We start from the raw sequence: 22,700 nt of genomic DNA, 5'->3' as shown, positions 1-22,700 counted from the left end.
GCACTCAGTCTAAAGGTCATTAATTTCAAAACTAATTAGTATTTTGAAATTGGATTTCTACTGATAAATAGATAAAACTCAGTGTCTTGGAATAAGCACAAGTTCTCTTACACCCATGTGAAGGACTCTTCAGGGAACAGCTCTGCTGATTACTGTAATTTTTGGCATGAAATAAAACAGAGATTATTCCTGCATGCTGCACTAATACATACCACCTGGAGCAGTTGAGGGTTGAAGCTCTTTGTGATTTATAAAGAGCAACTGTCTGGCATACAAGGAAAAGTTGCTACATAGTAAGAAATTTGCAAATAAAAATATATATTCAGAATTAGGTTTTGCCTGATTTCCTCCTATGATTATAGTCAAATCCTGTGTGATAGACTTTGTATTGCACTTCTGAATTTAAAAACCTATAATAAAAAGGCACTATAAGTATCTCATATCTTTCAACCACATTAATTCTAGTAAAAAGCAAGAATTCTAAAAACTTTAAGGATCCTTTGTACTACATAATCAATCATGCATTTAAAACGTTTCAATGTCATATTATTGTTGTTTGACTAGCCATAGGCCTAGGCTTTGATTTCAAGGCCATTATTAAATCTGTCAGGTTCTGATTTTTAGGAGGTCTTCAAAAAACACCTCTTGTTTTTTGCAAGTGTGCATCAGAAACAAACCTATGAGAACTTGCAGTTTCCCTCATTCTGTCATTTGAACAAATAAATCTCTGTTGATTACATTCCTAAAACTGAAATTTTAGCAGTAACTAAGAGTAAATTGAAACCTGCCTTGCTGGAGTGGTTTGCTAGTCTACTGGCAATTTTCTTCCCTTCATGGTCTTTGAGAGTATTTTTTCTCTAGTCAGTATTCATTTTCTTTCACTCGTGTGCTGGACCACTGCTTGATTCATGGTAAGGGAAAAGCATAAGAAAAATCTGCAAGCAATACAAATATTCGTAAATACTGCTCTAAGCAAAACTCTTAAAGCACTGTAAACAGAATTTCAATAAAAACTCAAATATTTCTGACTTCACCTCCTTTTTCATCATTTAATATATTTTCTTTTATCCCTGTTCCTGTGCATTTAGCCCAAGGCAATGCAATGAATACAACTAGGGGAATAAACCATCCCAGTCTATAGCACTGTCCTCTTGCAGTCCATCAGCGAAGCCCCTTGTAAGGGTGGTGCAGATACTAGCTAAAGGACCTCCTTTCTGCTGGTGCTCCAAGCCTGGACAGCACTATCCAAGTCTGCAGCTTTGAAGGAGTCTGCCTCCACACCGCGGTCTCAGAGGCAGCTTCTGCTCTCATGCAGTACAAAGCAGAGCCAAGATTTGAGACAGAATTTCTGGTTTATCAGAAATGAGAAATGAGCATTTTCAGTCACACACAACGACTTCAAATATGTTCTGCATGGAGCTAATCATTAAATTCTAGACTAGTATTTTGCCATGTATTTCATTTCATTATCTACTCACATACCATTTAAACAGCTTCATTCAACTTGATTCCTCAAGCATTTTCAGGACATGCCTTAAGTACCTGGGTGGTGGCCAGATCACTGAACAGCCCCTAATATCCCATCAAGAGTAGGGAGGTTCAGAGCAAGTTTGATTTGATTATTGCTTTTTTTAACTTGATTTAGAGCAGCTCCTCAAGGCTCCAGCTAACACAGCTTATCACTGCACAGGGCCATGCCAACCTTTTCTATTTTGAGCTCTTCAAGATGGCCTAAGAAAGGACGAGGGGGGAGCAACTCGCTCAAGGTCAGCAGCACAGCCGGATCTCCAGCCCACGGTCTGCTGAACTCTCTGACATTTACAGTGCTCACCAAGTGCTCCCCCCCCCCCAGACCACTGTCTCCTCCTCCTCTTCTGATCCCTGCCAACTAATCTGCGGGTACTGCAGAAACTCCAATTCGGATCCCTGGGGAAGTACTGCAGTGGGCTTACCCTACAGCCACGAGCCCCTCAGGAGTTTCTTTTACCTCTGCTGATGCCCTGACAAGCGTTATTATCCTGTCTCCATCCCCGGCAGGGACTGACTGGGAAGGGCACATGACAGGTGGTAGACATGAAAAGGCAGACAGGAATACTCCACATTTAAGAAAGGGCTGCACATAGGGACAAAACTCAAAACATTAAAAAAAAACCCAAAGACTACAAAATACATGTAATTAATTAACATCCTTCAGATTAGATCAGTACATTTTAGGTAATACATACATTTGCTTTCTTTACACTGCTCCTTTCTTCAATTGCACAGCAAGTTTCATTATAGTGGTAAGTGAAAGGGACTACAGATACTATTTCCATGGTACAAAACCCTAAGGGTATCCATGTAATAAATTAAAACAGTGGTTTTGTCTGCTCAGGTTCATGATTTATCTGCTTCTATAGGATTGAACCATGGCTTCTTCATTACAAATTTCCTCTAGCTCATGTTATCTACACTACCTCTATTTCTCCCAATAAACTACATCCAATTTTCTTCCTCCTGTGACCTATTTAATGTTTTATTTAGTACTTTTGATACCTGCCTCAGAAGCATTCTCCCTCTCACGTTTTTTACTTGCAACATAAATAAGAAAAGACTGAATTCCAAGCCTTTGCATCTCAAAACATGAGAAACAGCAAAGATGTATCTGTATTTTTATCTGATCTCAGCTCTACTGTGGGCCAAAATAAAACTCGGGTCACTGAAGTTGGAGGCTACTTGCAGATGGAGCCCGTTTTGGTTTATTTCTTCAGCCTATACTGGCAGCCATTGCAGGAAAAGGGATCCCGGCCCTCTCCCATCATGCCTTTTTGATTCCTTTTCATTCATCTAGAGAAGTAACTTAGGTGAAATTAGGACAAGTTACAGCAGGACAAGAATCATTTTGCCAGGCTTCCCAGGTAAGACAACATCATATCAGAAGATCAAAACAGTTTCTTTCCTAAGACTTTCCTTACCAAAGCTGCATGGATTTTACAGATTTAATGGCACTAACCTCTGTCATGGCAGACTATGACATCACTGATATTTATTAGTACCGAACAGAAGACATGACCTACTAAATCATCAGTCTCCCGGCTACTGCCTAAGTGGAGTTTCTGCCCATCGTGCTATAAAAAGATGAAGCCCTGAAATTCAATGGGAAGTATAAAATGTACATTGCATCTCAGAAGAAGCAATGCTAAATGACTTAGACACATGTGATCCTTTTTTCCTTCCCATTATAAACAAAATTACCTCAACTGAGAAGCTTGAGGCATGATCTCATTCCATAAAGCCCACTTAAACTTGAAAAATAATTAAATGATAGTGCATTCCTGCTGCAGGCCCTCTTTACTAGGGTAAATGACACCTAATGGGAAAGCTATTATCAGCTTAGAGCAAAATACTTTTCTCTGCGTTATCTTGACTCGCTTGGTATCTTTCTGACATGTGGAATACAATGCTGCTTTTCACTGTTCCACATGGTGAAGTTTCTCCTCCAGAGAAAATGAAAAGTTTTTTACAAGAAAAGCTCTAATTCGGCAGCTCCATTAATATATTAATATAGGATTTTGTAGAAGGTATGGTACACATTTAGTCAGATACATATCAAAGAAACACATGCTAAAATGAGATATACAGAGGTTTTCATTTCTGCGAAAAAAAGTACTAGGAAACATTCTCCTAAGAGAATACTTGTTTTCTGTGTATCATCTGCTGTGCCTGTAGTGACACAGCATGACCTGGAAGGTGAAATTATGTACAGAAACAGAGAACCAGCATCAGCAAACTCATCCAGATGCAGAGTTTGTCTGAACACCTGTATCTTTTCCAGGCACACCTACAGGATGAAGCAGTCCCTCTGCTGTGACATTGCCTGCTATGATTAGGAAGGAGCCCAGCAAAGACTGAACTCCCCTTTCCCACTGCCCTAAGTTAGTGAGAAAATCTTGAGAGGAGTAGCCCTGAACTACTTTTGCTAATCAGAGGCCAACAGGTTTGAAGGCCAAAAAAACCCACAACTAGCTTTAAGGATTTAGGTGAAAACATTATGTACGAGGACTTACAAATATGGGGAATAGAGAGTCTTCAAAGAAGGAAGTAGACAACATGCTTTTCTTGCTTCTCCATCACTTTTTTAGCTACTTCGCAAACAAAGGGAGAACATGGTTCTGAAAGACCTGATATTGCAGGTTTACCTTGCTTACTTTGTGTCTTCATTAAGATGCTGTTTTGTAAGCTAATAAAATCACCACAAGCAAATTCTGGTCTCCTGGGTTTTTTTTACTTCCATAGAAATTAACAGTAACTTTAGATACCCTGAGAGTACAGATGTAAACGCAATGCAGAGCAAATCAATATGCCTGTGGGCAAACATTACTTAGAATTACACTGGTTTTAGTCTAAAACCAGCACACTGGTTTTGCTAAGCCTTGCCTACTAAATATAAAGAGTGATCATAAATGTGTCATTAAAAAAAGCTGCCAATCATTATATCTTGGACTGATATCCAATGAAAAAGTAACACTAATGTTCATGTCAACAAACAAACACTTAAACTTTTGAGTTCAAATTACATCTAATGGTACAAATAATGTTTCATGGTTTCTCCTAGTCCCATTGCATTCATCAGGCTACCACAAAATGCACAACCAGCATTCATATCATGGAATCCAAGGAGGACACAACAGCATTGACAACACAATAGCATTAAGGCACATTCATTCTTGTCCTATACTATTCAGTATCATGACACTGTTAAGCCTATACTGTCAACTCCAAATATATATGCTTCACACCAATTCATTTTTAACAACACTGCCCTTCTTCCCACGGCATTTTATCAATGATTACTACTCGCTGTTAGATTTCACATTAATGGTTTACCTCTTGAATAAAATAAAAATCCCTATTACTTGTCAATCTTTTGATCTCTTCTTGTTTCAAAATTAGCACGGTTTCATTTGTCCTAATCTTCTGAAAATAAATAGCTTGCAGTACAAAATAGCCAGGAAAGGCACATGAAACAAACAATCTTTCTCAATTAACTTATGCAAATGCATGAATGTAATTGAACTCACATACTAGAATTCTTTTACTTGTTTCACTTATATTTTAGAAGAGCACTTTATTCTATGAAGGACAGCTTAAACCAAGTATGACAGTTACAAACTGTAAGGTGCACAAATATGTCTGGTAATAGAGGTCCTATAACTATAGGAAATTGGCCACCTGTTTGTTACAGGTGCACAATAAACACTTCAATAATTTAAGTAAATGGATGTCTGTCTTCTTACACTCATCACTGCATTTTGTAATTTTAGAGGACTACCATCTATTAAAAACCCAATAGCAAAACATAATATTAAATACAGGATGTCAAAACTCTGCCTTCAATTACACTCATACAATCCTAGATGACCTTGTATACAAAATTTAAAGCATTTAAAAATTAAAAACAAACTTCACCTTTAACATTCTTTCCAAATCCCATGGAGGCAGGAACTGCACTGTCTGCTTGTATTTTGCTATTTGTTTTCTCTTTCATCACTTCATCATCACTTGAAACATCATCAGAGTTCATCTTCTTTTTCTTTTTCCTTTTTTTATGTCGAGGAGGGAGCTTTTTCGGAAAGGTAAACATGGGAAATATCACAAGGAGCATTGCAATGGCACAAAGGAGAAATCCACTCCACCTAATGCCAGGAGACAGGAACAGAAATGAAAGCTAACACATTACATTGAATAAAAAAACCAAAGTGATTATTACAGGCTGTACTGGCTGGAAAGGCATATTTGCAAAATATGGAACACTGACATTAAAAGTAAAGGATTGGAGTGGGGGAGAGCCTTCGCTGCACTAAACCCCTTAATTAGGAGATGTTTCTCTTCGCTTGTCTACTGATAAAGGTATTTATCCAGAACCCACCAAATATTATGAAACAGTGCCAGCTTTGAGTTCCCATAAATTTTCACTTTTGGTAATTATTCAGTACTGAGTGCTGAGAAAAAGGTACTCACTTTTACTTTGCCTTTCTTGGATAATTCCCAGTAAAGCAATACAGTATTCGTCTGGAGAACATGAAAAAAGTTATCCACAGCGTGAGAAGATAAAATGTCCAGATGGATACATCAGGGCTAAATCTGTTCTGCTTTCCAGTGCCTACCTCTCACTGCCCTGACTGTCCAATTCTCTCCCTTCCCAATGAAGAGTTCCCAAAGCCTGATTGTAAACAACTGATGTGTTGCAGTTCATGACAGGGTTTATGCCTAAAACTTTACAGCTCTGTTCTGTGACCACAACCTGAAATATCCCTTCACAAAGAATTCCCTCTTCTCTTCCTCTGTCTTATAAGAACAGAACATAAACAACCCTGCAATGATCCCTTGGCTCACACGGAATGACTTGGGACACACCCACAAACGGGGCAATGTATGGGATGGCAGAAAAGTGCCCTTCAGGCTGCAGGCATACAGTTATCCTCCCTGAGGCTAAGAAGCTTAATGAACTTTACCACAGCAACACAGATGGGCAAAGGGGCCTTACTAGAAAGTACTCTAGAGTTAACCTTCTCCAGTCAGAAGGCTGACAGTAGAGTATTAGATAACATAATTTCTCCTCTAAGTTCATCCTGCAATGAAAGACCACAGGGAAACATGAATAAACTCACATAGATGCTTCCATAAAGAAGGACAACCTCAGAATTCACCCACAGAGTTCTTCCTATGTACTGAAAGTGCAATTCTCACTATATACTTATCTAATTGTACTGGGTTTATGTGGCAAGGCTTTGGTAGCAGGGTGGGGGCTGCAGCGGTGCTTCTGTGAGAAGACACCATGAGCTGCCCCCATGTCGGACAGAGCCAGCTCCAGCCAGCTCCAAAACAGATCCACCACTGCCCAAAGCTGAGCCCATCAGTGATGCTGGTGGCACCTCTGTGGTAACTTATTTAAGAAAGGATAAAAAACGCTGCACAGCAGCTGTGTGAGGGAGTGAGAAAACATGAGAGAAACAGCCCTTCAGACACCAAGGTGAGAGAAGAAGGAGGGGGAGGAGGTGCTCCAGGTGCCGGAGCAGAAAGTCCCCTGCAGGCCCAGGATAAGACCATGGTAAAGCAGGTTGTTCCCCTGCAGCCCATGGAGGACCACAGTGGAGCAGCTATCCACCCTGCAGCCTGTGGAGAGCCCATGCTGGAGCAGGCTCCTGGCAGGACCTGTGGACCTGTGGAGAGAGGAGCCCATGCTGGAGCAGGTTTTCTGGCAGGACTTGTGACCCCACGGGGGACCCGTGCTGGAGCAGTCTGTTCCTGAAGGACTGCACCCTGTGGAAGGGACCCACGCTGGAGCAGTTAATGAAAGACTGTCTCCCATGGGAGGGGCCCCACACTGAAGCAAGGGAAGAATGTGAGAAGGAAGGAGTGGCAGAGAGGAAGTGTTATGAACTGACCGCAATCCCCATTCCCCGTCCCCCTGCACCACTTGGGGCAGAGGAGGTAGAAGAGTTGGAAGTGAATTCGAGCCTTGGAAGAACGGAGGGGTGGGCAGAAAGTGTTTGTAGTTTTGTTTTTAATTCCTACTATCCTACTCTGTTATTAATTGGCAATAAATTAAATTAATTTCCCTAAGTCAAGTCTGTTTTGTGCATGATGGTAATTGGTGAGTGTTCTCCCTGTCCTTATCTCGACCCACAAGCTTTTCATCATATTTTCTCCCCCTGTCCTGCTGAGGAGGGGGATTGAGAGAGCAGCTGGGTGGGCACCTGGCAGCCGCCTAGGTCAACCCATCACACTACACTAGAGTTTGGAAGTTTCAGTGAAGTCAATTATGTTACTGCAATATCAAACCATGACAATGAAAGACTGAAGCTCTTTGCTTTCAAATCACAGTTTACAGAACAATTTTTACATTTTTTGTATGTCCTTTACACTTAGAAAAGGAAGCTACAACAGGAAGCTACTAATTATATATTTGTTCAAAATTTACACATTTAAAAGTATTGAGTAGACAGGATTACCCGCACAAGAAACAAAAACATTTGGCCTCATATTTGTAATGCAAAGATATTGCAAATTGCATTTTTAAATGAAGACAAATTCATATGCATGTGTAATGGTTTGTGTGGTAAATGCTTATGCAAAGGCAAACACCAAACAAAAAGCCACGCGTAACACCATTTTTGTTAGAAAGATTGTGCGGGAAGCTTCTGTGAGGCAAATCTAAGTGACTGAAAGTTTTGACTGGTTTTGATATTATGTAAACAGAAAATCCTCTGTTCATTCATTTTAGCTGATAACATACATGGATTAGAAACCAGACTTTTAGGAGGATTAGTCAGCACTACCAGACAGGGAATAAATCGGCAGGCTGTATAAAAATGTAGTAACATCCCTTTTAGGATCTCAAAGGCAGAAGCTGAAAAGGCACTGATCAAAGAAACTATCTGTGGCAATAATACGCAGAAATCTGAAACCACCCACTCAGTGGGAAATAGCAAAGGAGACAGGGCCTGTGATATAGCATGAGATGAAACTGAAATCCAAAGGGACCATTACGGCAGCATACCGAGTGCTGGAGATGTCACAAATGCAGCACTGGATGCAATTATCTGCACCATCTACACTTCACGTCTTCCTGGAGAAATATCAAAGAATTGGAAAACAGACAAAAGACGATACAAAAAATAATAAGGACACCTACAATGGGAAATGAGAGGTCAGAACAGGATCTGTATTAATTAAATAGCCTTTGATTTTCTGTCTTCTAAAGTCAAAGAATATATGCAGGAAAATACCTCAAAGGCATCTGCACAAGCCCTAGGACCTCAAATAAAAGCAATTAGAGCTAAGGAAGGACCAGACAGTGCTGGAGGAATTCCTTTAAACTTCTTGTGTGGAATGCCGATGAAAGGCTATATGGGATGATCCAAGTATTAAACAGATTCAGAACTAGGCAAACACTGAGAAAAGTGTCAGCAAAAGAAAATTTGATTCAAAGCACCTGACAGACCGCCAAGGGCTACTCCACAACTAATGAGATCCCTATATAGCACATTAACAGTTCTCAAAGACAACAACATGATGGATGATTTCTAACAGATATCCCTACAGTTACCACATTTGAATAAAAAGCAGTTTTAAACATTTGATGGACTGGCATAGACAGCTGGCCTGTAATTTAGCCCAGAGCACCTACAGAAAGCCCAGGTGTGCAAAACCCAGGAGCACAAACCCAAGTTCTGTGAAACTGAAGGAAGAACCAGATCAGAAAAAACCCTGAGAAATAACCACTTACCTTGTTTATCAGGTTTCACAAGAGAGAAACCAAGTTACCTGTCCTGCATATATGTAATATACCCCTTAGAAAGGAACAGCTTAAGTAAAAAATAGGCTTTACTGCAATTTTTGTTGCCATATATCATAGTTGCTGAACTCACTATTTTGTCTATAATCATTACCTCCTTTAATAATGGAATTTTTTCACAGGGTCCCTGTGATAAGTTAAGTTAGAAACGTTACAACTATAATAAAGGAAAGATGGGAATCAAAGACACTAATTCACTTCAAAGGAGACAAGGCTGAGAAATCTCAAATATGACTGCCCATTAACTTATCTCAACTGCACCCTACTTTTAAAAAGCCTGTCAGCTGAAGTAAGTGCTAGACTACTCTTATATTTCAAATTGTTAGATTACATAAATAAAAATAAACTTGGCTACGTGGCACTTCCCTGCAAGGAGAAAATGTCATGGTCCCAGAAAATAGATTCCATTGGAATGAAAGTCTACACTTCCAGAGCTCTCTGCAACCGGGCACTCAGTGAGTAGCAAGGGACAAAGGATCAATCCTCACATCGTGAGAGTCTTCATTTTAATGGGTAGATAAAGCTTCAGAAAGAGAAAAGAGAATGAGGCGCAGATGCTATGAACACCACCAAACTTTTATGAGAGGCCACCACAGATAGATTGTGAAACAAATTACCAGATATCAGATAGCAGGGTATTTTTCCCTTTAGAAAGCAAAGAGAGAAAAAATTGAGAGAGACAAAAATGAAAGAGTAATACAAGGACCTGGAACATCCTTCAGGGAAAGCCAATCTCTACAGATTTAATCAACATGATGGAAAAAGGAAACTTTGAATGACTTTTCTATGCCGGCTAGAACACGACTTGCCAGCTGAGATCCTACAACAGCTGATTTCCTGCCCTTGCTTCAGTCATATATGCATCACTTCTGCTGGCATCCCTGTGCAAAATTGAAATCACCAAGATACTTTGTTCAGGTGACATTAAACACTGGAGATGACACATAAAATGCATTTAGCAATTTAACATAAAGTCTTCTGGATGCCCAAACTAGGCTCTTTTCCCAATTTTGCTTGCAAGGCTTGGTACAGTAGATGTCCTCAAAGCCTGCCCACAGAAATGGTTCTAATAGGTGACTTCTCACCACTTTTGCCATGGAGCTCAGCGGTTACAGCATTCACACAGGATGCTGAGGATCCATCCCTGGCACTGGGCATCCAGCCCTGCCACTCACTCTTTTGAGAGAGGCTAGTTAAACTTATAATTCATGAGCAAGGACAGGCTTTTTTTTGCCTGATCTCCCTTACACATTTGGCTATAACAACCTTGCACATGTATCCAAGCCAGCTTTAAACGAGCAGTCGTGGCCATCCATCTGCTGCAGCACAGAGCATGGTGCAAACGGCCTGAGAAGCAGCAAACTGATGTGTTCATGCTGCTTTGGTTATTTTACCTTCACCTGAGCTGTTTAAGTTAAAACTCACACAGATATGCGCACATTACAAGGCAGCTACATCAGTGGTTCCATTATAGATAAAGTCAAAAGTAAAGCTCACCCCACATTCATATAGCCCCACTGATTTCAATTAACAAATATATTTATGGGCCTGTTCAAGATTTCGGTTGAAAAGTACTGAGCAGATGCTGACTACCAGTTCTGATGTCCTTAAAAACACGACACATAAGAGTTTTATGAAGAACGTATAATATTTTGCTTTGATTTCAAATCTTTTATTCAAGAATAGTCAAAGCACGTTTTTAACACTGCCGCACATTCACATGACAAATCTTTTCTGTGAGATAAGTCAGTATATCAATGAGAGCACAGTCTTTAACCCCAAGGTTAAATGAGCACTCAGGTTTGCCTTTTTCTCGATGAAAATTCGGCTAGACAGTCCTGTGCAGCAATGCTTTTGGACTGAGTAAGACAAATAAAGCAGAAATAAATCTCCAAAGGTTTAAGAACACTCGAAAGGGAGAATTTTTCACATCAAACTGCCAGGAGAGATCACTGCAGGATAAGTAGAAATGGATACGATCTGACTGCAATGGTGCAGTGACAAACACTAATTCAGCGCACAAGAACTGACACTGCACCCTACACCTACGAAGCAGAGGTCTCCTCCTGGGATAATGAACTTAAGTCTTTTCTGGGCTTGCATGAAAATTTCAAGGCAGATTTATGAATTATCTGAGAAAAGCCAGTTAAAGCCTCCTCAAGACCTGCTTCCTCAAAGAGGTATTTTCCAAGGAGGCCACATATCAAACTGCCCAAAGGTATCAGCTAACAATTATGGCCATTACATCTCAGCGCTGCTGGAAGCCTACTATTTACTAGAGAATAATGTGATGGTTTACATCATCTGCCGCCTAAATACGAGCCATCACCCTGAGAATCAAGACTGGAAAGGCCATGTTCTGACCCCATTCTATCTCCTTCTCCTAGACCAGGGTAAATGAAGTCTACCATTTCTCATCTGGGCAGCAGAGCTCAGCATTTCGTGGTGCCTGCTTTGGAAAACCAAAGAAGGGATTAATCCACCTTCCAGCAGGAAGGGCTCAGCCCTGGGCAGCTGTAATCCTTGATAGCCTCCTGCAACATGGCTATTCTGTCCTACCATCCCCGTGCTGAGCGCTGTCAGTCAGCGCCCACAGTGGTCAGAGCGAGTCCTGGAGCAGCCAAAAGCAGGAGGTTTTCCATGCAATGTGCCCACGCGCATCTGCGGAAGCGTTCCTTCTCTGTCAGAGGCTAGTGTGTAGTAATCAACAGAAACCTCCCCTTCCTTGGCCTCCTTCTACAACCTTAAACTAGCCCTCAAGGGATACAATTGCACAACTTGTCTCAATTCCCTACCAGCAATTTAGAGAGTAGTTTTGAAAAATGGTTGACCCTTACCAGTTTCCAATGAATCGGGGATCACTCTGGTCAATATAAACAGTTGTCCTAGGATCAACATAGAAACCAATAAGAAGTCCTCCTAGTAAGTATCCAGCTGCAGGACCAAGTGCTCCCATTACGTACATGATGGCTGAGGAAATAAAAGGTCATTAGTTATTTACACGTAAAATCCAAAAGTAAAAGATGCCTCTTAAAGCAGGGAGTTTCATACCGCAAAACCTTCAGAGCCCTTTTTTGCAACCTTCAAAGGCAGCAACTTCTGCATAAGTAACAAATTGGTAAGAAAATTACTGCTTTCTGTACGTTTTCAGTCAAATCATGGATGGAAGTATATACTACTTTGGTATTTTGGATGGAAACCATACTTGACTTCGACAATATTTTTCATATTTGGTAACATTTCCTTTGAATCGAAACAAAATTTAATACATAAATAGAAAAAATATAATTAATGGTAAGCAAACAGAAAAGCAAAGGATAAAAATCGTGTAAGACTCCAAAGAACAAAGTGCAATATTCCAGCTTAGTTACTATCAGACTAATACTGGATTTAAAAGAACCATCAAAGAAATCAAATATTCCTATTCTGGAGATTGACAGAATTATGTTTTTATCTGTGTAGCCATGGACTTGCCCCTGTTTTACATACTGATACCAGCAGACCATATATACTGTATTTCCTGCGAGACTCCTGCCTTGTTCAGAACATTTGATCTTTTAAATTTAAAATTTTAATGCTATTTTAAAAGAAATTTCCTAATTTAAAAAGTGATTAAAATGAAAATGAGTTTCTCTTGTGCAACCATACAGACACACATTTTACATCATCATCACTGTCTGAACATTGGGTGACAGCACAATCCTTATCACTTGGAATAACAGAGTAGGAGACACCAATAGAAGGCTCCTGTCTGCTGTGTCTTCTACAAGATACTCTTCAGAGTGCAGTCTCCAGTCCTGGTCCTTCAGCCATCCACACCAGGGTATGTGTGAGAAAACATCGCAGCTCCCCTTGGGCTTGCGTGTCAGTGCTATCAGGAGCAAGGGAGAGACAGATGCAAAGAGAGACTACATCTCAGCGTGGGGCCAAGACAGAACTGGACCTGGGACCCAGGAAACCTTTCTGCATCTCCCAGTAGAGGTATAGTTGTAAGACACCAGCAGGAGCAGACAGAACTCAGTTCTTGCTGACAAGAATTGAGTTCTGAGATTTAGGAATCCTGGTCTCATTTCCAGGTTTTGAAAGGTGGATAATTTAAAGGCTGTCATTTGTCTTGCCCTTAAATCTTGTTAATTCCACTCCTTTCCTTTTCTGCTTCTGCCAATCCCAAATCAATTTTTGAACTAAGCCAAGGTCAGTTATCACAACCTTAAATTCGGACACCTTTTACAAGATCTATATGATCTTGAGCACACCATCAAGACCACAGCCATCTTCCAAAGATTTTTCTCTTATTCCCCTACTGCATCCCGCAGTACTCATCCCTTCTAAGATGCTTCTGCCCTGCTTCCCATACCGTCTGGCTGTAAGCACGAAAGGCAAGAGGGGTGGTAAGGGATGGTCTCTGCCATCCACTCACATGTCCGGTACCACCAAAACCCAAGCTCCAGCAGCACACTACCACTCGCTCAGCTGCTGCAGACTCACTATGTAGCACATGAAAAAACAACTGATTATCTGATTCTCTGAAAACATCATCTTCACCGCAAAATCTCTATCTCCGCATGGTTTCTGTGGACCAGCCACTCTCCATGGCAGTATGCAGACTCCATCCTTTTTGGTCCCATCCTCAATCAGACATGCTGCATCCTAGACTGCAGCAGCTGAGGAAGCATAACTGAGTTGTCAGAGCTTGGGTTTCTGCGTTACCAATTATAGTAAATTATATCTCATGGACAAAATAAGCAAAAAGAAATCACTAAATCTGCCTGATCAAACCAAAATAACTTGTATATTTTCATCTTATGTTTTGAAAGAAGAGAAAGAAGAAAGAGAACATTCTCCTGAGTAAAAAGGGGCTGCTATCTGAGAGCTATATTGCAGGGAAAAAAAAAAAATCACAGAAGCTACCACAAAAAGTAAACTGCCTATAGTAAAAAATGCTTCCAGACTACAAATTGATTAAACAGATTTATCACTTTTAAGTTACTCTTTCTTCAACCCATTTTTAGTTTTCATGGAACTGCAATTTCAAATAATTAGATTTTGCTGAAGTCCTTTTTGCATAATGGTTTCCAGAACTGTGTTCACTATTTAAATTTATTCCAGCCATGTTCCCTTCTGGATTGATTGTAAACAATTCTCTGTATGCCTAAAATGCTCCATCAGACATTGTAAGACTGCTCCTTAGCAGTAAGTGGTTAGATAAACCCCACAGTAACTGTTATTTGCAAAATCCACATCATGAGGAGGAGAAAAAAAATCCCAAACTCCATCCACTATAATAAATTCTGTTCAATAAATGTTTGCTTGGAAAATTGATTCACACAACTACAGCAAATTCAGGTCTCTAAAAAGTTTACAGAGGAAACATAAAGGGAGTAAAAGAGTGACCTAATCCATTCATTTCAGTATTCAGAAAAAATACTTATGCCGTATTTATTCAGCTTCAATTCCACCACTGAAATAGACAAAATACAGCAACTGCTTAGCCTTAGAAGCACTACCCAGACGGTGTATTTTGTACACCTGGTAACTTCAGAGGTTTTTCTTCATCAGCAGAAATACTGTAGAGTAAAGATAAAAATAACAGTGTACATTGTGCTTCATGAGAGGAGGGAATGCTGTCAATCATTTCAAAAGTATTTTTAAATTTTTTAAATTAAATCGGGCTTCAAGATTTTTTTTAATATAACTTACAGGCAACATGTAACTTTCTGGATCTTTCAGAAAACAGAGAGCCCCCACGTGCCTGGTCCAGGGCAGGAGGAAACCTGTGAGCACACCAGTTCCACGACTGCCATTTTAAGACACTTTGCAGCATCTCCCTCAGCACCGCTTAATGGCCACTATCAGAAACTGGACACCAAGTGCAACAAACTGATTTGGACTTCTAAATAGGACTAAAGATAGAGCATGGCAAGTAAAAGATTTTGATATTTCAAAATGAGGTACTTGAAAAAATCTGCCCCAAACCTCCAAACCTTGCTGTGGAAGTAAAGGGAGAGCCATCTCTAAGAGTCACCTTAGCAGGCTGCTCCAGGGTCCTGGACCACTGAAATTCTGGTCACAGCCCTCACAGCTATGCACCCCAATGTCTAGGAATAAAGAGGTTCCTGCTTCCCAAACAGGCCATCAAGATTACTGGATGACATGGAAAGGAAACTAAACTGGAAACAGATTCAATCAGGATATCATCAAAACTGAACCCACTTCACAAATAAAAAATTCTATGGAGAACTGTTCCATAATTTTTTCCACTCGGGTCATTAGAAGGTCTCCAGCTTCTGGACGAAAAAGGTTCTGAAACACGTAGATGATGTAGGAGCACGTTTCTTTCAGCCTCCTACCTGGCATTTCAGCTAGCTCTTTTTGGTCCTCCCTCTTAGGGCCATGATCTGGGATCTTGATCTAGGGAGTTGCACTGATTCAATAGCTAAGAAGTTTCAACAACAGAATTAACAAACATTTTTATCAGGGGACATGCTGGAGTACTGTGATGCAGAGGCAGGCCACATGGTATCCAGATGATTTTTTAAACTGCACTTAAGGAAATCCAGGATTTGTCTTCTAACCTCCTAGCCATAACCTTGACTGTGCTTAGATTTGCAAGTTGCCTTCAAATTTCTTAAGTCATAAAAAACTATGCTATAAAATAGCAGTAATATCTCCTTTGCCATGATAAAATAGAGATGATGTACATTCTACAAGTTATAGCTCTACTCCAAACAATAAATCATCTTCAAAAGATAAAATGAGGAAACTATTGTTAATATAGACATATGGGCTACAACATTCATTTGATTCTCTTTTGGTTGGTTTTCATTGAAATGAAAAATTGTACCTCTCAGAGTTCCTGCATTAGCCATGCATGTTCAATGCTGGCAAGTCACTGAGTACATTTCTCTGGAAACATGGGTCTCTCTAGGAAAGAGCATCTGCAGGTCACCCCCTCCTAGCTGAATTAGAGCCATCTGAGAACTGCTCATGACATTCAACACAACCAGCTCAGGCTGGACCTTGCAAAAGTTTTTCCCCAGAAGCCTGTCGTAGCTTGCTGCTGCTGTGATGTAGCATCTTAAAGTCTTCAAACCAAAGCACAGGTTAGTCTACTAAAATTACATGGTATTTAAACTAGACAATTTCAAAGACCAAAGACCTTGCAGATTCTTTAAAGTTTCCCTTTTCTCTGAAGAACTCAGTGTTGTGGGGAGGAGTTTGCATTAGCAAGCATACCTCTTGCTCTGGGTGCACCTTCCCTTCAGCGACGAAGGACAGCCTTTCCCAGCCCTCCCAAACCTGGTCTTTCAGATCGTAGTTCTACCTCTGACATAGACTGTAGATAAGTAAAAATATCCTGGTTCAGACACAGTTAGTTAAGTGCCCATTTGCCCCCATGATACCCAGCCATGGTTATTTTCATTCCTTTGAAGTTTTGTACCTGAGGAGCTTCTCTGCCTCACTGAGTATGCCCTCAGCACGGCATATTATCTCAGGCATAATACCATACTAGCAAGGCTGTCCAGTTTCGAAACTGCAGCTGGCTATGGCTAGCCAGGCTTAGCCACAAACGTCCATCACAGCGAAGATGTTGGATGGGAGAGAGAAAGGGAGTCAAAGCAACAGTAATTGAATTACACATGGAATTTACCTACCAACGCGAAACAAGATTAAGCAATGTCATTCTTCTCCACTGAAAAGTTTATCTTTGGACATGTTGTAATGAATGCTGCCATTTTGACAACATTTGACAAAATGATAATATTGTCTATTGCTTCTATTCATAGAAGATTCTTCTTCAACAGAAGAAAGCTTTAGATAGACCCTATTGCAGCAAAGTCTCTATGACTACAAGAAGATGGACTGAATCCTCTACGGGTCCGAAAATCCCTGTGTTCACACCACATGCATAAAATAACTTTGTTGCCAAAGATTTTATTTTTTGTAATCTACCCACACTATAAAAATATACTGAGACAGAGGTCATAAAAATACTTTGAATGTCCTTTTCCTCCTCTAATCACACCAAATGACAACTTCAATATGTTTTGCATATGGGAATATATAACATATGTCCCTATAGCATCCTTAAATGCATACAATGTTAACCCTCCGACTGTGCCTTTTTCTATCAGTAACGCTAGTACCAATTAAAGTCGCAAGCATCATATTGTGCCTAGATGAACAGGAAGTACACAAAATTAGCGGGCTACAACAGGCTGTCTGGCTTCTGGGTTCTAAAAAATCCACATCGGTTTAAAAAGTAATAACAAAGGCATATATTGCTCAGTCCCTCTCATCTCCTCTATGTCCACACACATGTCACCACACGGACTTTATCACTGGATGAGGAGGAACATTTCTGAAAGACCCCATTGTTCAAATCTTGGCAGCATGTCACCGTAGTACAACTGTTCATTTCACACATGTGTAAGGCAAGCAGAATTTGACCTTTATTCTATTTTCAATGAAAGTTTAGAATTTGCAGAATCCTGCAAAAGCATTCTGGAGGTTTTTGTGTGTGTGTGTATGTGTGTGTGTGTTTATGCGTGTTTATGCATGTTTTTTCCTGTCAGAATAGTATGGCATTTTTAGTAGATTTTGCAGGATACTTTTTAGTGACATAGAAGTATAATCCTTTTATATATGTAGATTTCAAATTTTTACTCCAAAAACTTCACTGTCATTACCATGAGGGTATTGATTGGGAAAAAGAGATACAAAAGATAAAATGAATCTCCCATAGTCATGGAGTAGAGTGGGAAGTCCAAGAGTATAACTTACTTCATCAAAGCAATAACCTGCTGAACAATACTCATCCTTAAAGAACAGCACAAGAGAGAATAAAAACAACAAAAAAAGAAAACATTCACGTGAATTTGCAAGAAAAGCCCCATATTTATAGGCTACCTGTCTACAACCTGAGGAGTGAGCTTTAACAGAAATGGCAAGATGAACTTTATATAATCCTGACTGTGTCTCTATGTGTCAGGAAATTTAGGGGGCTACAGGAAAAAAAAAAAGATAGTCACAGGGTTACCACCTGGGATTCTGCAAGCAAGAGAAGCATCATCATGCTATGGCACCATAGCATCCTCTCTAGTCCTACTGGCACCACATCTCCTTGGAAAGCTGAGCTATGCTGTCACTGGAGAATAAGCAGCAGGATATTTCTCTAAGGTACTGAGCAGGTTTTAATTTCCGCACAGAACAAAGCTGACAGGCAGAGGTTTCAATGGGGAACATGTCTCAGCTCTCCCCCATTCCTCTCATGTCCCACCACCGTGATGCAGTAACAAGGGACAAGCAAGCATACAGCAGCTTCCAAAGAAACATCGCTCCCATTCATAAAGGCGTATTTACCTCACCCTGTCTAAACGCACGCACACAGAAGCTACCCAAAAAAACGTAAGGTTTAACCACTCTTTTGAGCCTGAGGACACAAAACTGAGAGGAGTTGTGAGCAGAAGCCAGGCAGACTTCTCCAATGCTTTTAAGTCAGGAAATCAGTTCACTTCCTTCTTTTCTTCATGAACACACAACCAAGTCTATCTATACATGCTTTAGGATTTCTTCTTTAATGTGGTTATTTGCTCAGGAAAAAACAATGCTTTGAGCACTACTGCAGTTCAGATAACAATGTACAGATCAAATCTTTAAATCATTTCCTTTCAAAATGTATTAGCATTACCATGACTTTAAAGCCTCTCAGATCCAGTGCTCCACTCAAAACAATAAACAGAGCAACAAAACTACTCCAGTAGCCTCCCTTGATCTTTGTATAGAATATATTTGTCACTATTTTCACAGGCAGATTCCACAGATCTAGGAGACAAATTTATAGAGAAGCATAGCCAAAGCATAATTTTACATGCCTACCATGCATACTAAAACAAATGTTCCAGCTTACTACTCCATTAAACAATGCTGAAAGTTAAATTAAATACAAGTATGTCCAGTGACTTGCCAATGCCAGATGAAAAGCATTACATTTTTACTTTTATCTTAAAGATTTATTACTAAGATATCATTTGTATCAAAACAGGTATCATTCCCTGGCTTAAACAGCTAAGCTGCTTTACACTTTGTATTCTCCATTTGTGGTCATATTCTAAAACATTACAATCATTTTCACAGTATCCAATTCTAATATCATAAAAAAACAGGAAAATAAGCCCAAACAAAACAAGCTAAAATAGGCTGCCTATCCCAAAGTGTATGTCTCATATACACTGTCACTGCAATGCCGCTCCAAGTCCCTTGCTATGCTGTGGAGCCACAGTGCCTACAAAGCAATTCATCTTAAATCAAAATTTCACAGACTCAGCACTTGTCTTTAGGTTACACTATCAACAGATGTGGGCATCCAATCCAGAATCTGAAAACACTGAAAATATCAAAGAAGAAAGGCTTGCACTTGTACCATGTTATTTCAGCCTTAGAGATACTCGTCTTAAGAAAAGATTGGCCCAAGATAAACTACTCCAGTGCTTAAAATGGAGTCTTCTTTTCTTTATTCCTAAAACCTGAGAACTGTGCAAGTAGAAACCCAAGGGGCAACCGGAGACTGTCCCAATCTTTAGAGACAACTGTTTCATTTGGAAACACAAATATTACTTCTTTTTTTTCTTCAAAATCTGTCTTTTCTCTCTTTATATTCACCTATAAATAAACATTTGCTGATAATATTACCAAGCATGACTTGTGGTTAGTAAGTAAAATGAAAAAGACACATCTACTGTAAGAGTTTAGTGAAAACAGCTGCAATTTCCGAGTGCAGTTTCCATATCAGTGTGGTTAACTGAATTTAGATACCATGCATGAGGAAATTCTTAGATCGGATAATTAAGCAAATCAGGCTTTATCGGCTTTATCTGTTCTTAAACCAATTCGAAGGCAAGAACCTTCTGGTGATGGTACTGCAAAAGCACATACAGCTATCTCTGACTTGAAGCATTTGGAAAGTCCCCACTGATGTGAATCGTTCATGTGACCAAAGATAAGCTTGTCTATACTTGCATGGTCAGAATCTAAACTGAAAACAAAGATGCTCTGACATTCTTTCCATGGACTGAGGCATTGGTCCTTTAAAGAACTGGCTTTTTTAAAAAGAGAAGTGTCAACAACTACTTAAATGCACGAATAAGAAAACAATCAAATTGTCTTTCCTAAACCTCCGAGGTGTTTTTCCACAAGTAGGGAATTTTGATTTGGAAAGGCACTGTTATGAAATTTAGCTCTCAGACAGATGCACACACTACTTGTGCTGAACGCAGTGAAAATGTCCAAAGATGCACCAAAAGGCAAAACTTTGCTTTTGGCTGTTATTTTCTGGAAATCAGTTCTCAACAAAGCTCCACATCTTACCTTCAAGTTTTTCAAGTCTCTGTCAGTACATTGCACTATATACACAAGACAACTTAACACATCCCAAGAAGGTCTGTGAGTTTCCAGACTCTAACTTTTTAAAAAAGCGTGTTTCTTAAAGATGTTTTCTTCTGCGAATACCCTTAAATAGCGGTATCAGGCAGAGACATTGACCCTTCATGTAAATACCTACTAAGTGACTCCTCAGTCCCTTCTGAATTCTTGATCTGTCAGCATCCCAAAGTTACCTTCAATGAAACGTCATAAATGTAATGTTCATTTCCATACAGAAAATTATCTACTGTATATAATCACTAACCTAAATCATAAGCAAACTACTATTCCAAATTATTTTAAAAGCCTTAACATCCAAAATCCAAGAAATAACTTGTTAGAGAATTTCATTGTCGTATTTCCCATTCATTCAAACACTGAAAGCTAAACCCACAGTAGTAAATTCATCGCTCACACTAGTAGGATCCTTCAAGTTAGTGGGGCTACTCTCACAAGGCAGGCAGGATTTGGCACTTCTGTCCTATTACTTGGTGGTGTTCCTAATAAGAGGACACTGAAGCTGTTGGTTGTCTTTAAGAGATACTGGAGCCACCTTTTGACTCAGTCATTCTTTTCGTTAAGTCATGTCAAATGGGAATATCTCATCTCTGCCTTTTAATTGCTTGGCTTTGTTTTTTTTAATGGTTTGGCAGTTGAGGCTACACATACACATTTAATTTTCATTAGGGACTATCCCTAGGCACGTGCTTACAGACTGGTGATCTCAACTTCTTAAAACTAATTTTCATTTCTTTAGTATTACTTCTAACTTAACTGGAGTAAGACTGGGTTGTTCATTTGCATCTCATCCCCTTTTCCTTAGGTTATCATAACTGAAAGCTGAAATTTGGCCTGCAAGCAGACCTCACCAGGTAGACCACTAATAATCAAATGTAAGAAAGAGACGGAAGTATTTTTAAATTCTGTGATTTTAAAATTGCAGTGAGAAAGCTCAGGTCCACAGCTACAAGACCAGCAGAACCTAGGCCAGAGGAGTATTTGAGAATACTTGTATCTGTCCTAGTTTTATATCATGTTCAGGCAGTCTAACAGCGTAAGCAGACAGGAATATATCGTTCAGGTCCTCTCACTTCTTTGAGCTGGGAGAACGCACCCACTCCCGGAGGAAAAGCAGGGAAGAGCCTGGTGAGATTTATCAGGCACAGGACCAGATTTGAGTGTGCCATCACGCACTACGGGAAGAACCAGGAATAAGTACCAACTCCTTAGCAAAATCTACGTATGTTAAATATCCAATGTCTATGGATCTGGGCTCTACTGGTTATTGTGCACAAAGCAGGTAATGGCACACATAAATATCTGATTGTCAGAGGCAGGTTTGATGCTCATTTTGTATCCTTCATCAGTATCCAAAACCAGTCCCTTTGTGCCTAGGAAAGAAACTGTGAGGAAGAAACGGAGATAGACCAAGTATCTACTGAAAGGGAAGGTTAGGTGCTGATAGTCAAAGGATTTCTATATGTATTCACTTTTCCTTTGTCCCACCAGCAAGACAACAGAACATAGAAGTAAAGGGGGAAATTATTTCAATCATGTTCTCTCAGAATTAATTTCCTTTTAAAAATTGGTTTCTGCCTAGGAGGCACAGGTTAATTATTGAAAATGTTGGTGATCGTATTTCCCTTGACTACCTCTCGCTAACAGATTGCAAAGAAGGGCAAGCCAAATAGCATTTCTTCTTGTTTTCTTTGTAAATTGCACTTACATTTTCATCTTTCAACCGAAACAACAGGAATTACAGCTCATTACTCATATCTGACTGAAAATCTGCCTGTAAGCAAAAGCACATTATTCCAGTAATTTGCAGATGACCCTGTTAGTTTTATTAACATTTATTGTGTTGCTAAAGAAGCTGTTTTTCTACATTCAGAAAGGCTGAAAGCTGCAATAGCCTCAATAAAAAAAAAATATTAAATAA

The 22,700-nt window shown here is 39.8% G+C and overlaps 1 protein-coding gene across 1 annotated transcript in view; it reads right to left on the bottom strand.

The window, feature by feature from the left end:
* SLCO5A1 (solute carrier organic anion transporter family member 5A1) overlaps positions 1 to 22,700 on the bottom strand; it is a 73,689-nt gene that overhangs the window by 28,763 nt on the left and 22,226 nt on the right. The window contains 2 exon segments of the mRNA XM_050892457.1: positions 5,449 to 5,675; positions 12,178 to 12,310. Coding sequence (XP_050748414.1) covers positions 5,449 to 5,675; positions 12,178 to 12,310 — 360 coding nt within the window.

Source organism: Gymnogyps californianus, chromosome 2 (assembly GCF_018139145.2).
Source record: "Gymnogyps californianus isolate 813 chromosome 2, ASM1813914v2, whole genome shotgun sequence".
In the NCBI taxonomy this organism is placed as follows: Eukaryota; Metazoa; Chordata; class Aves; order Accipitriformes; family Cathartidae; genus Gymnogyps; species Gymnogyps californianus.
This window is presented reverse-complemented; position numbering and strand designations above follow the sequence as displayed.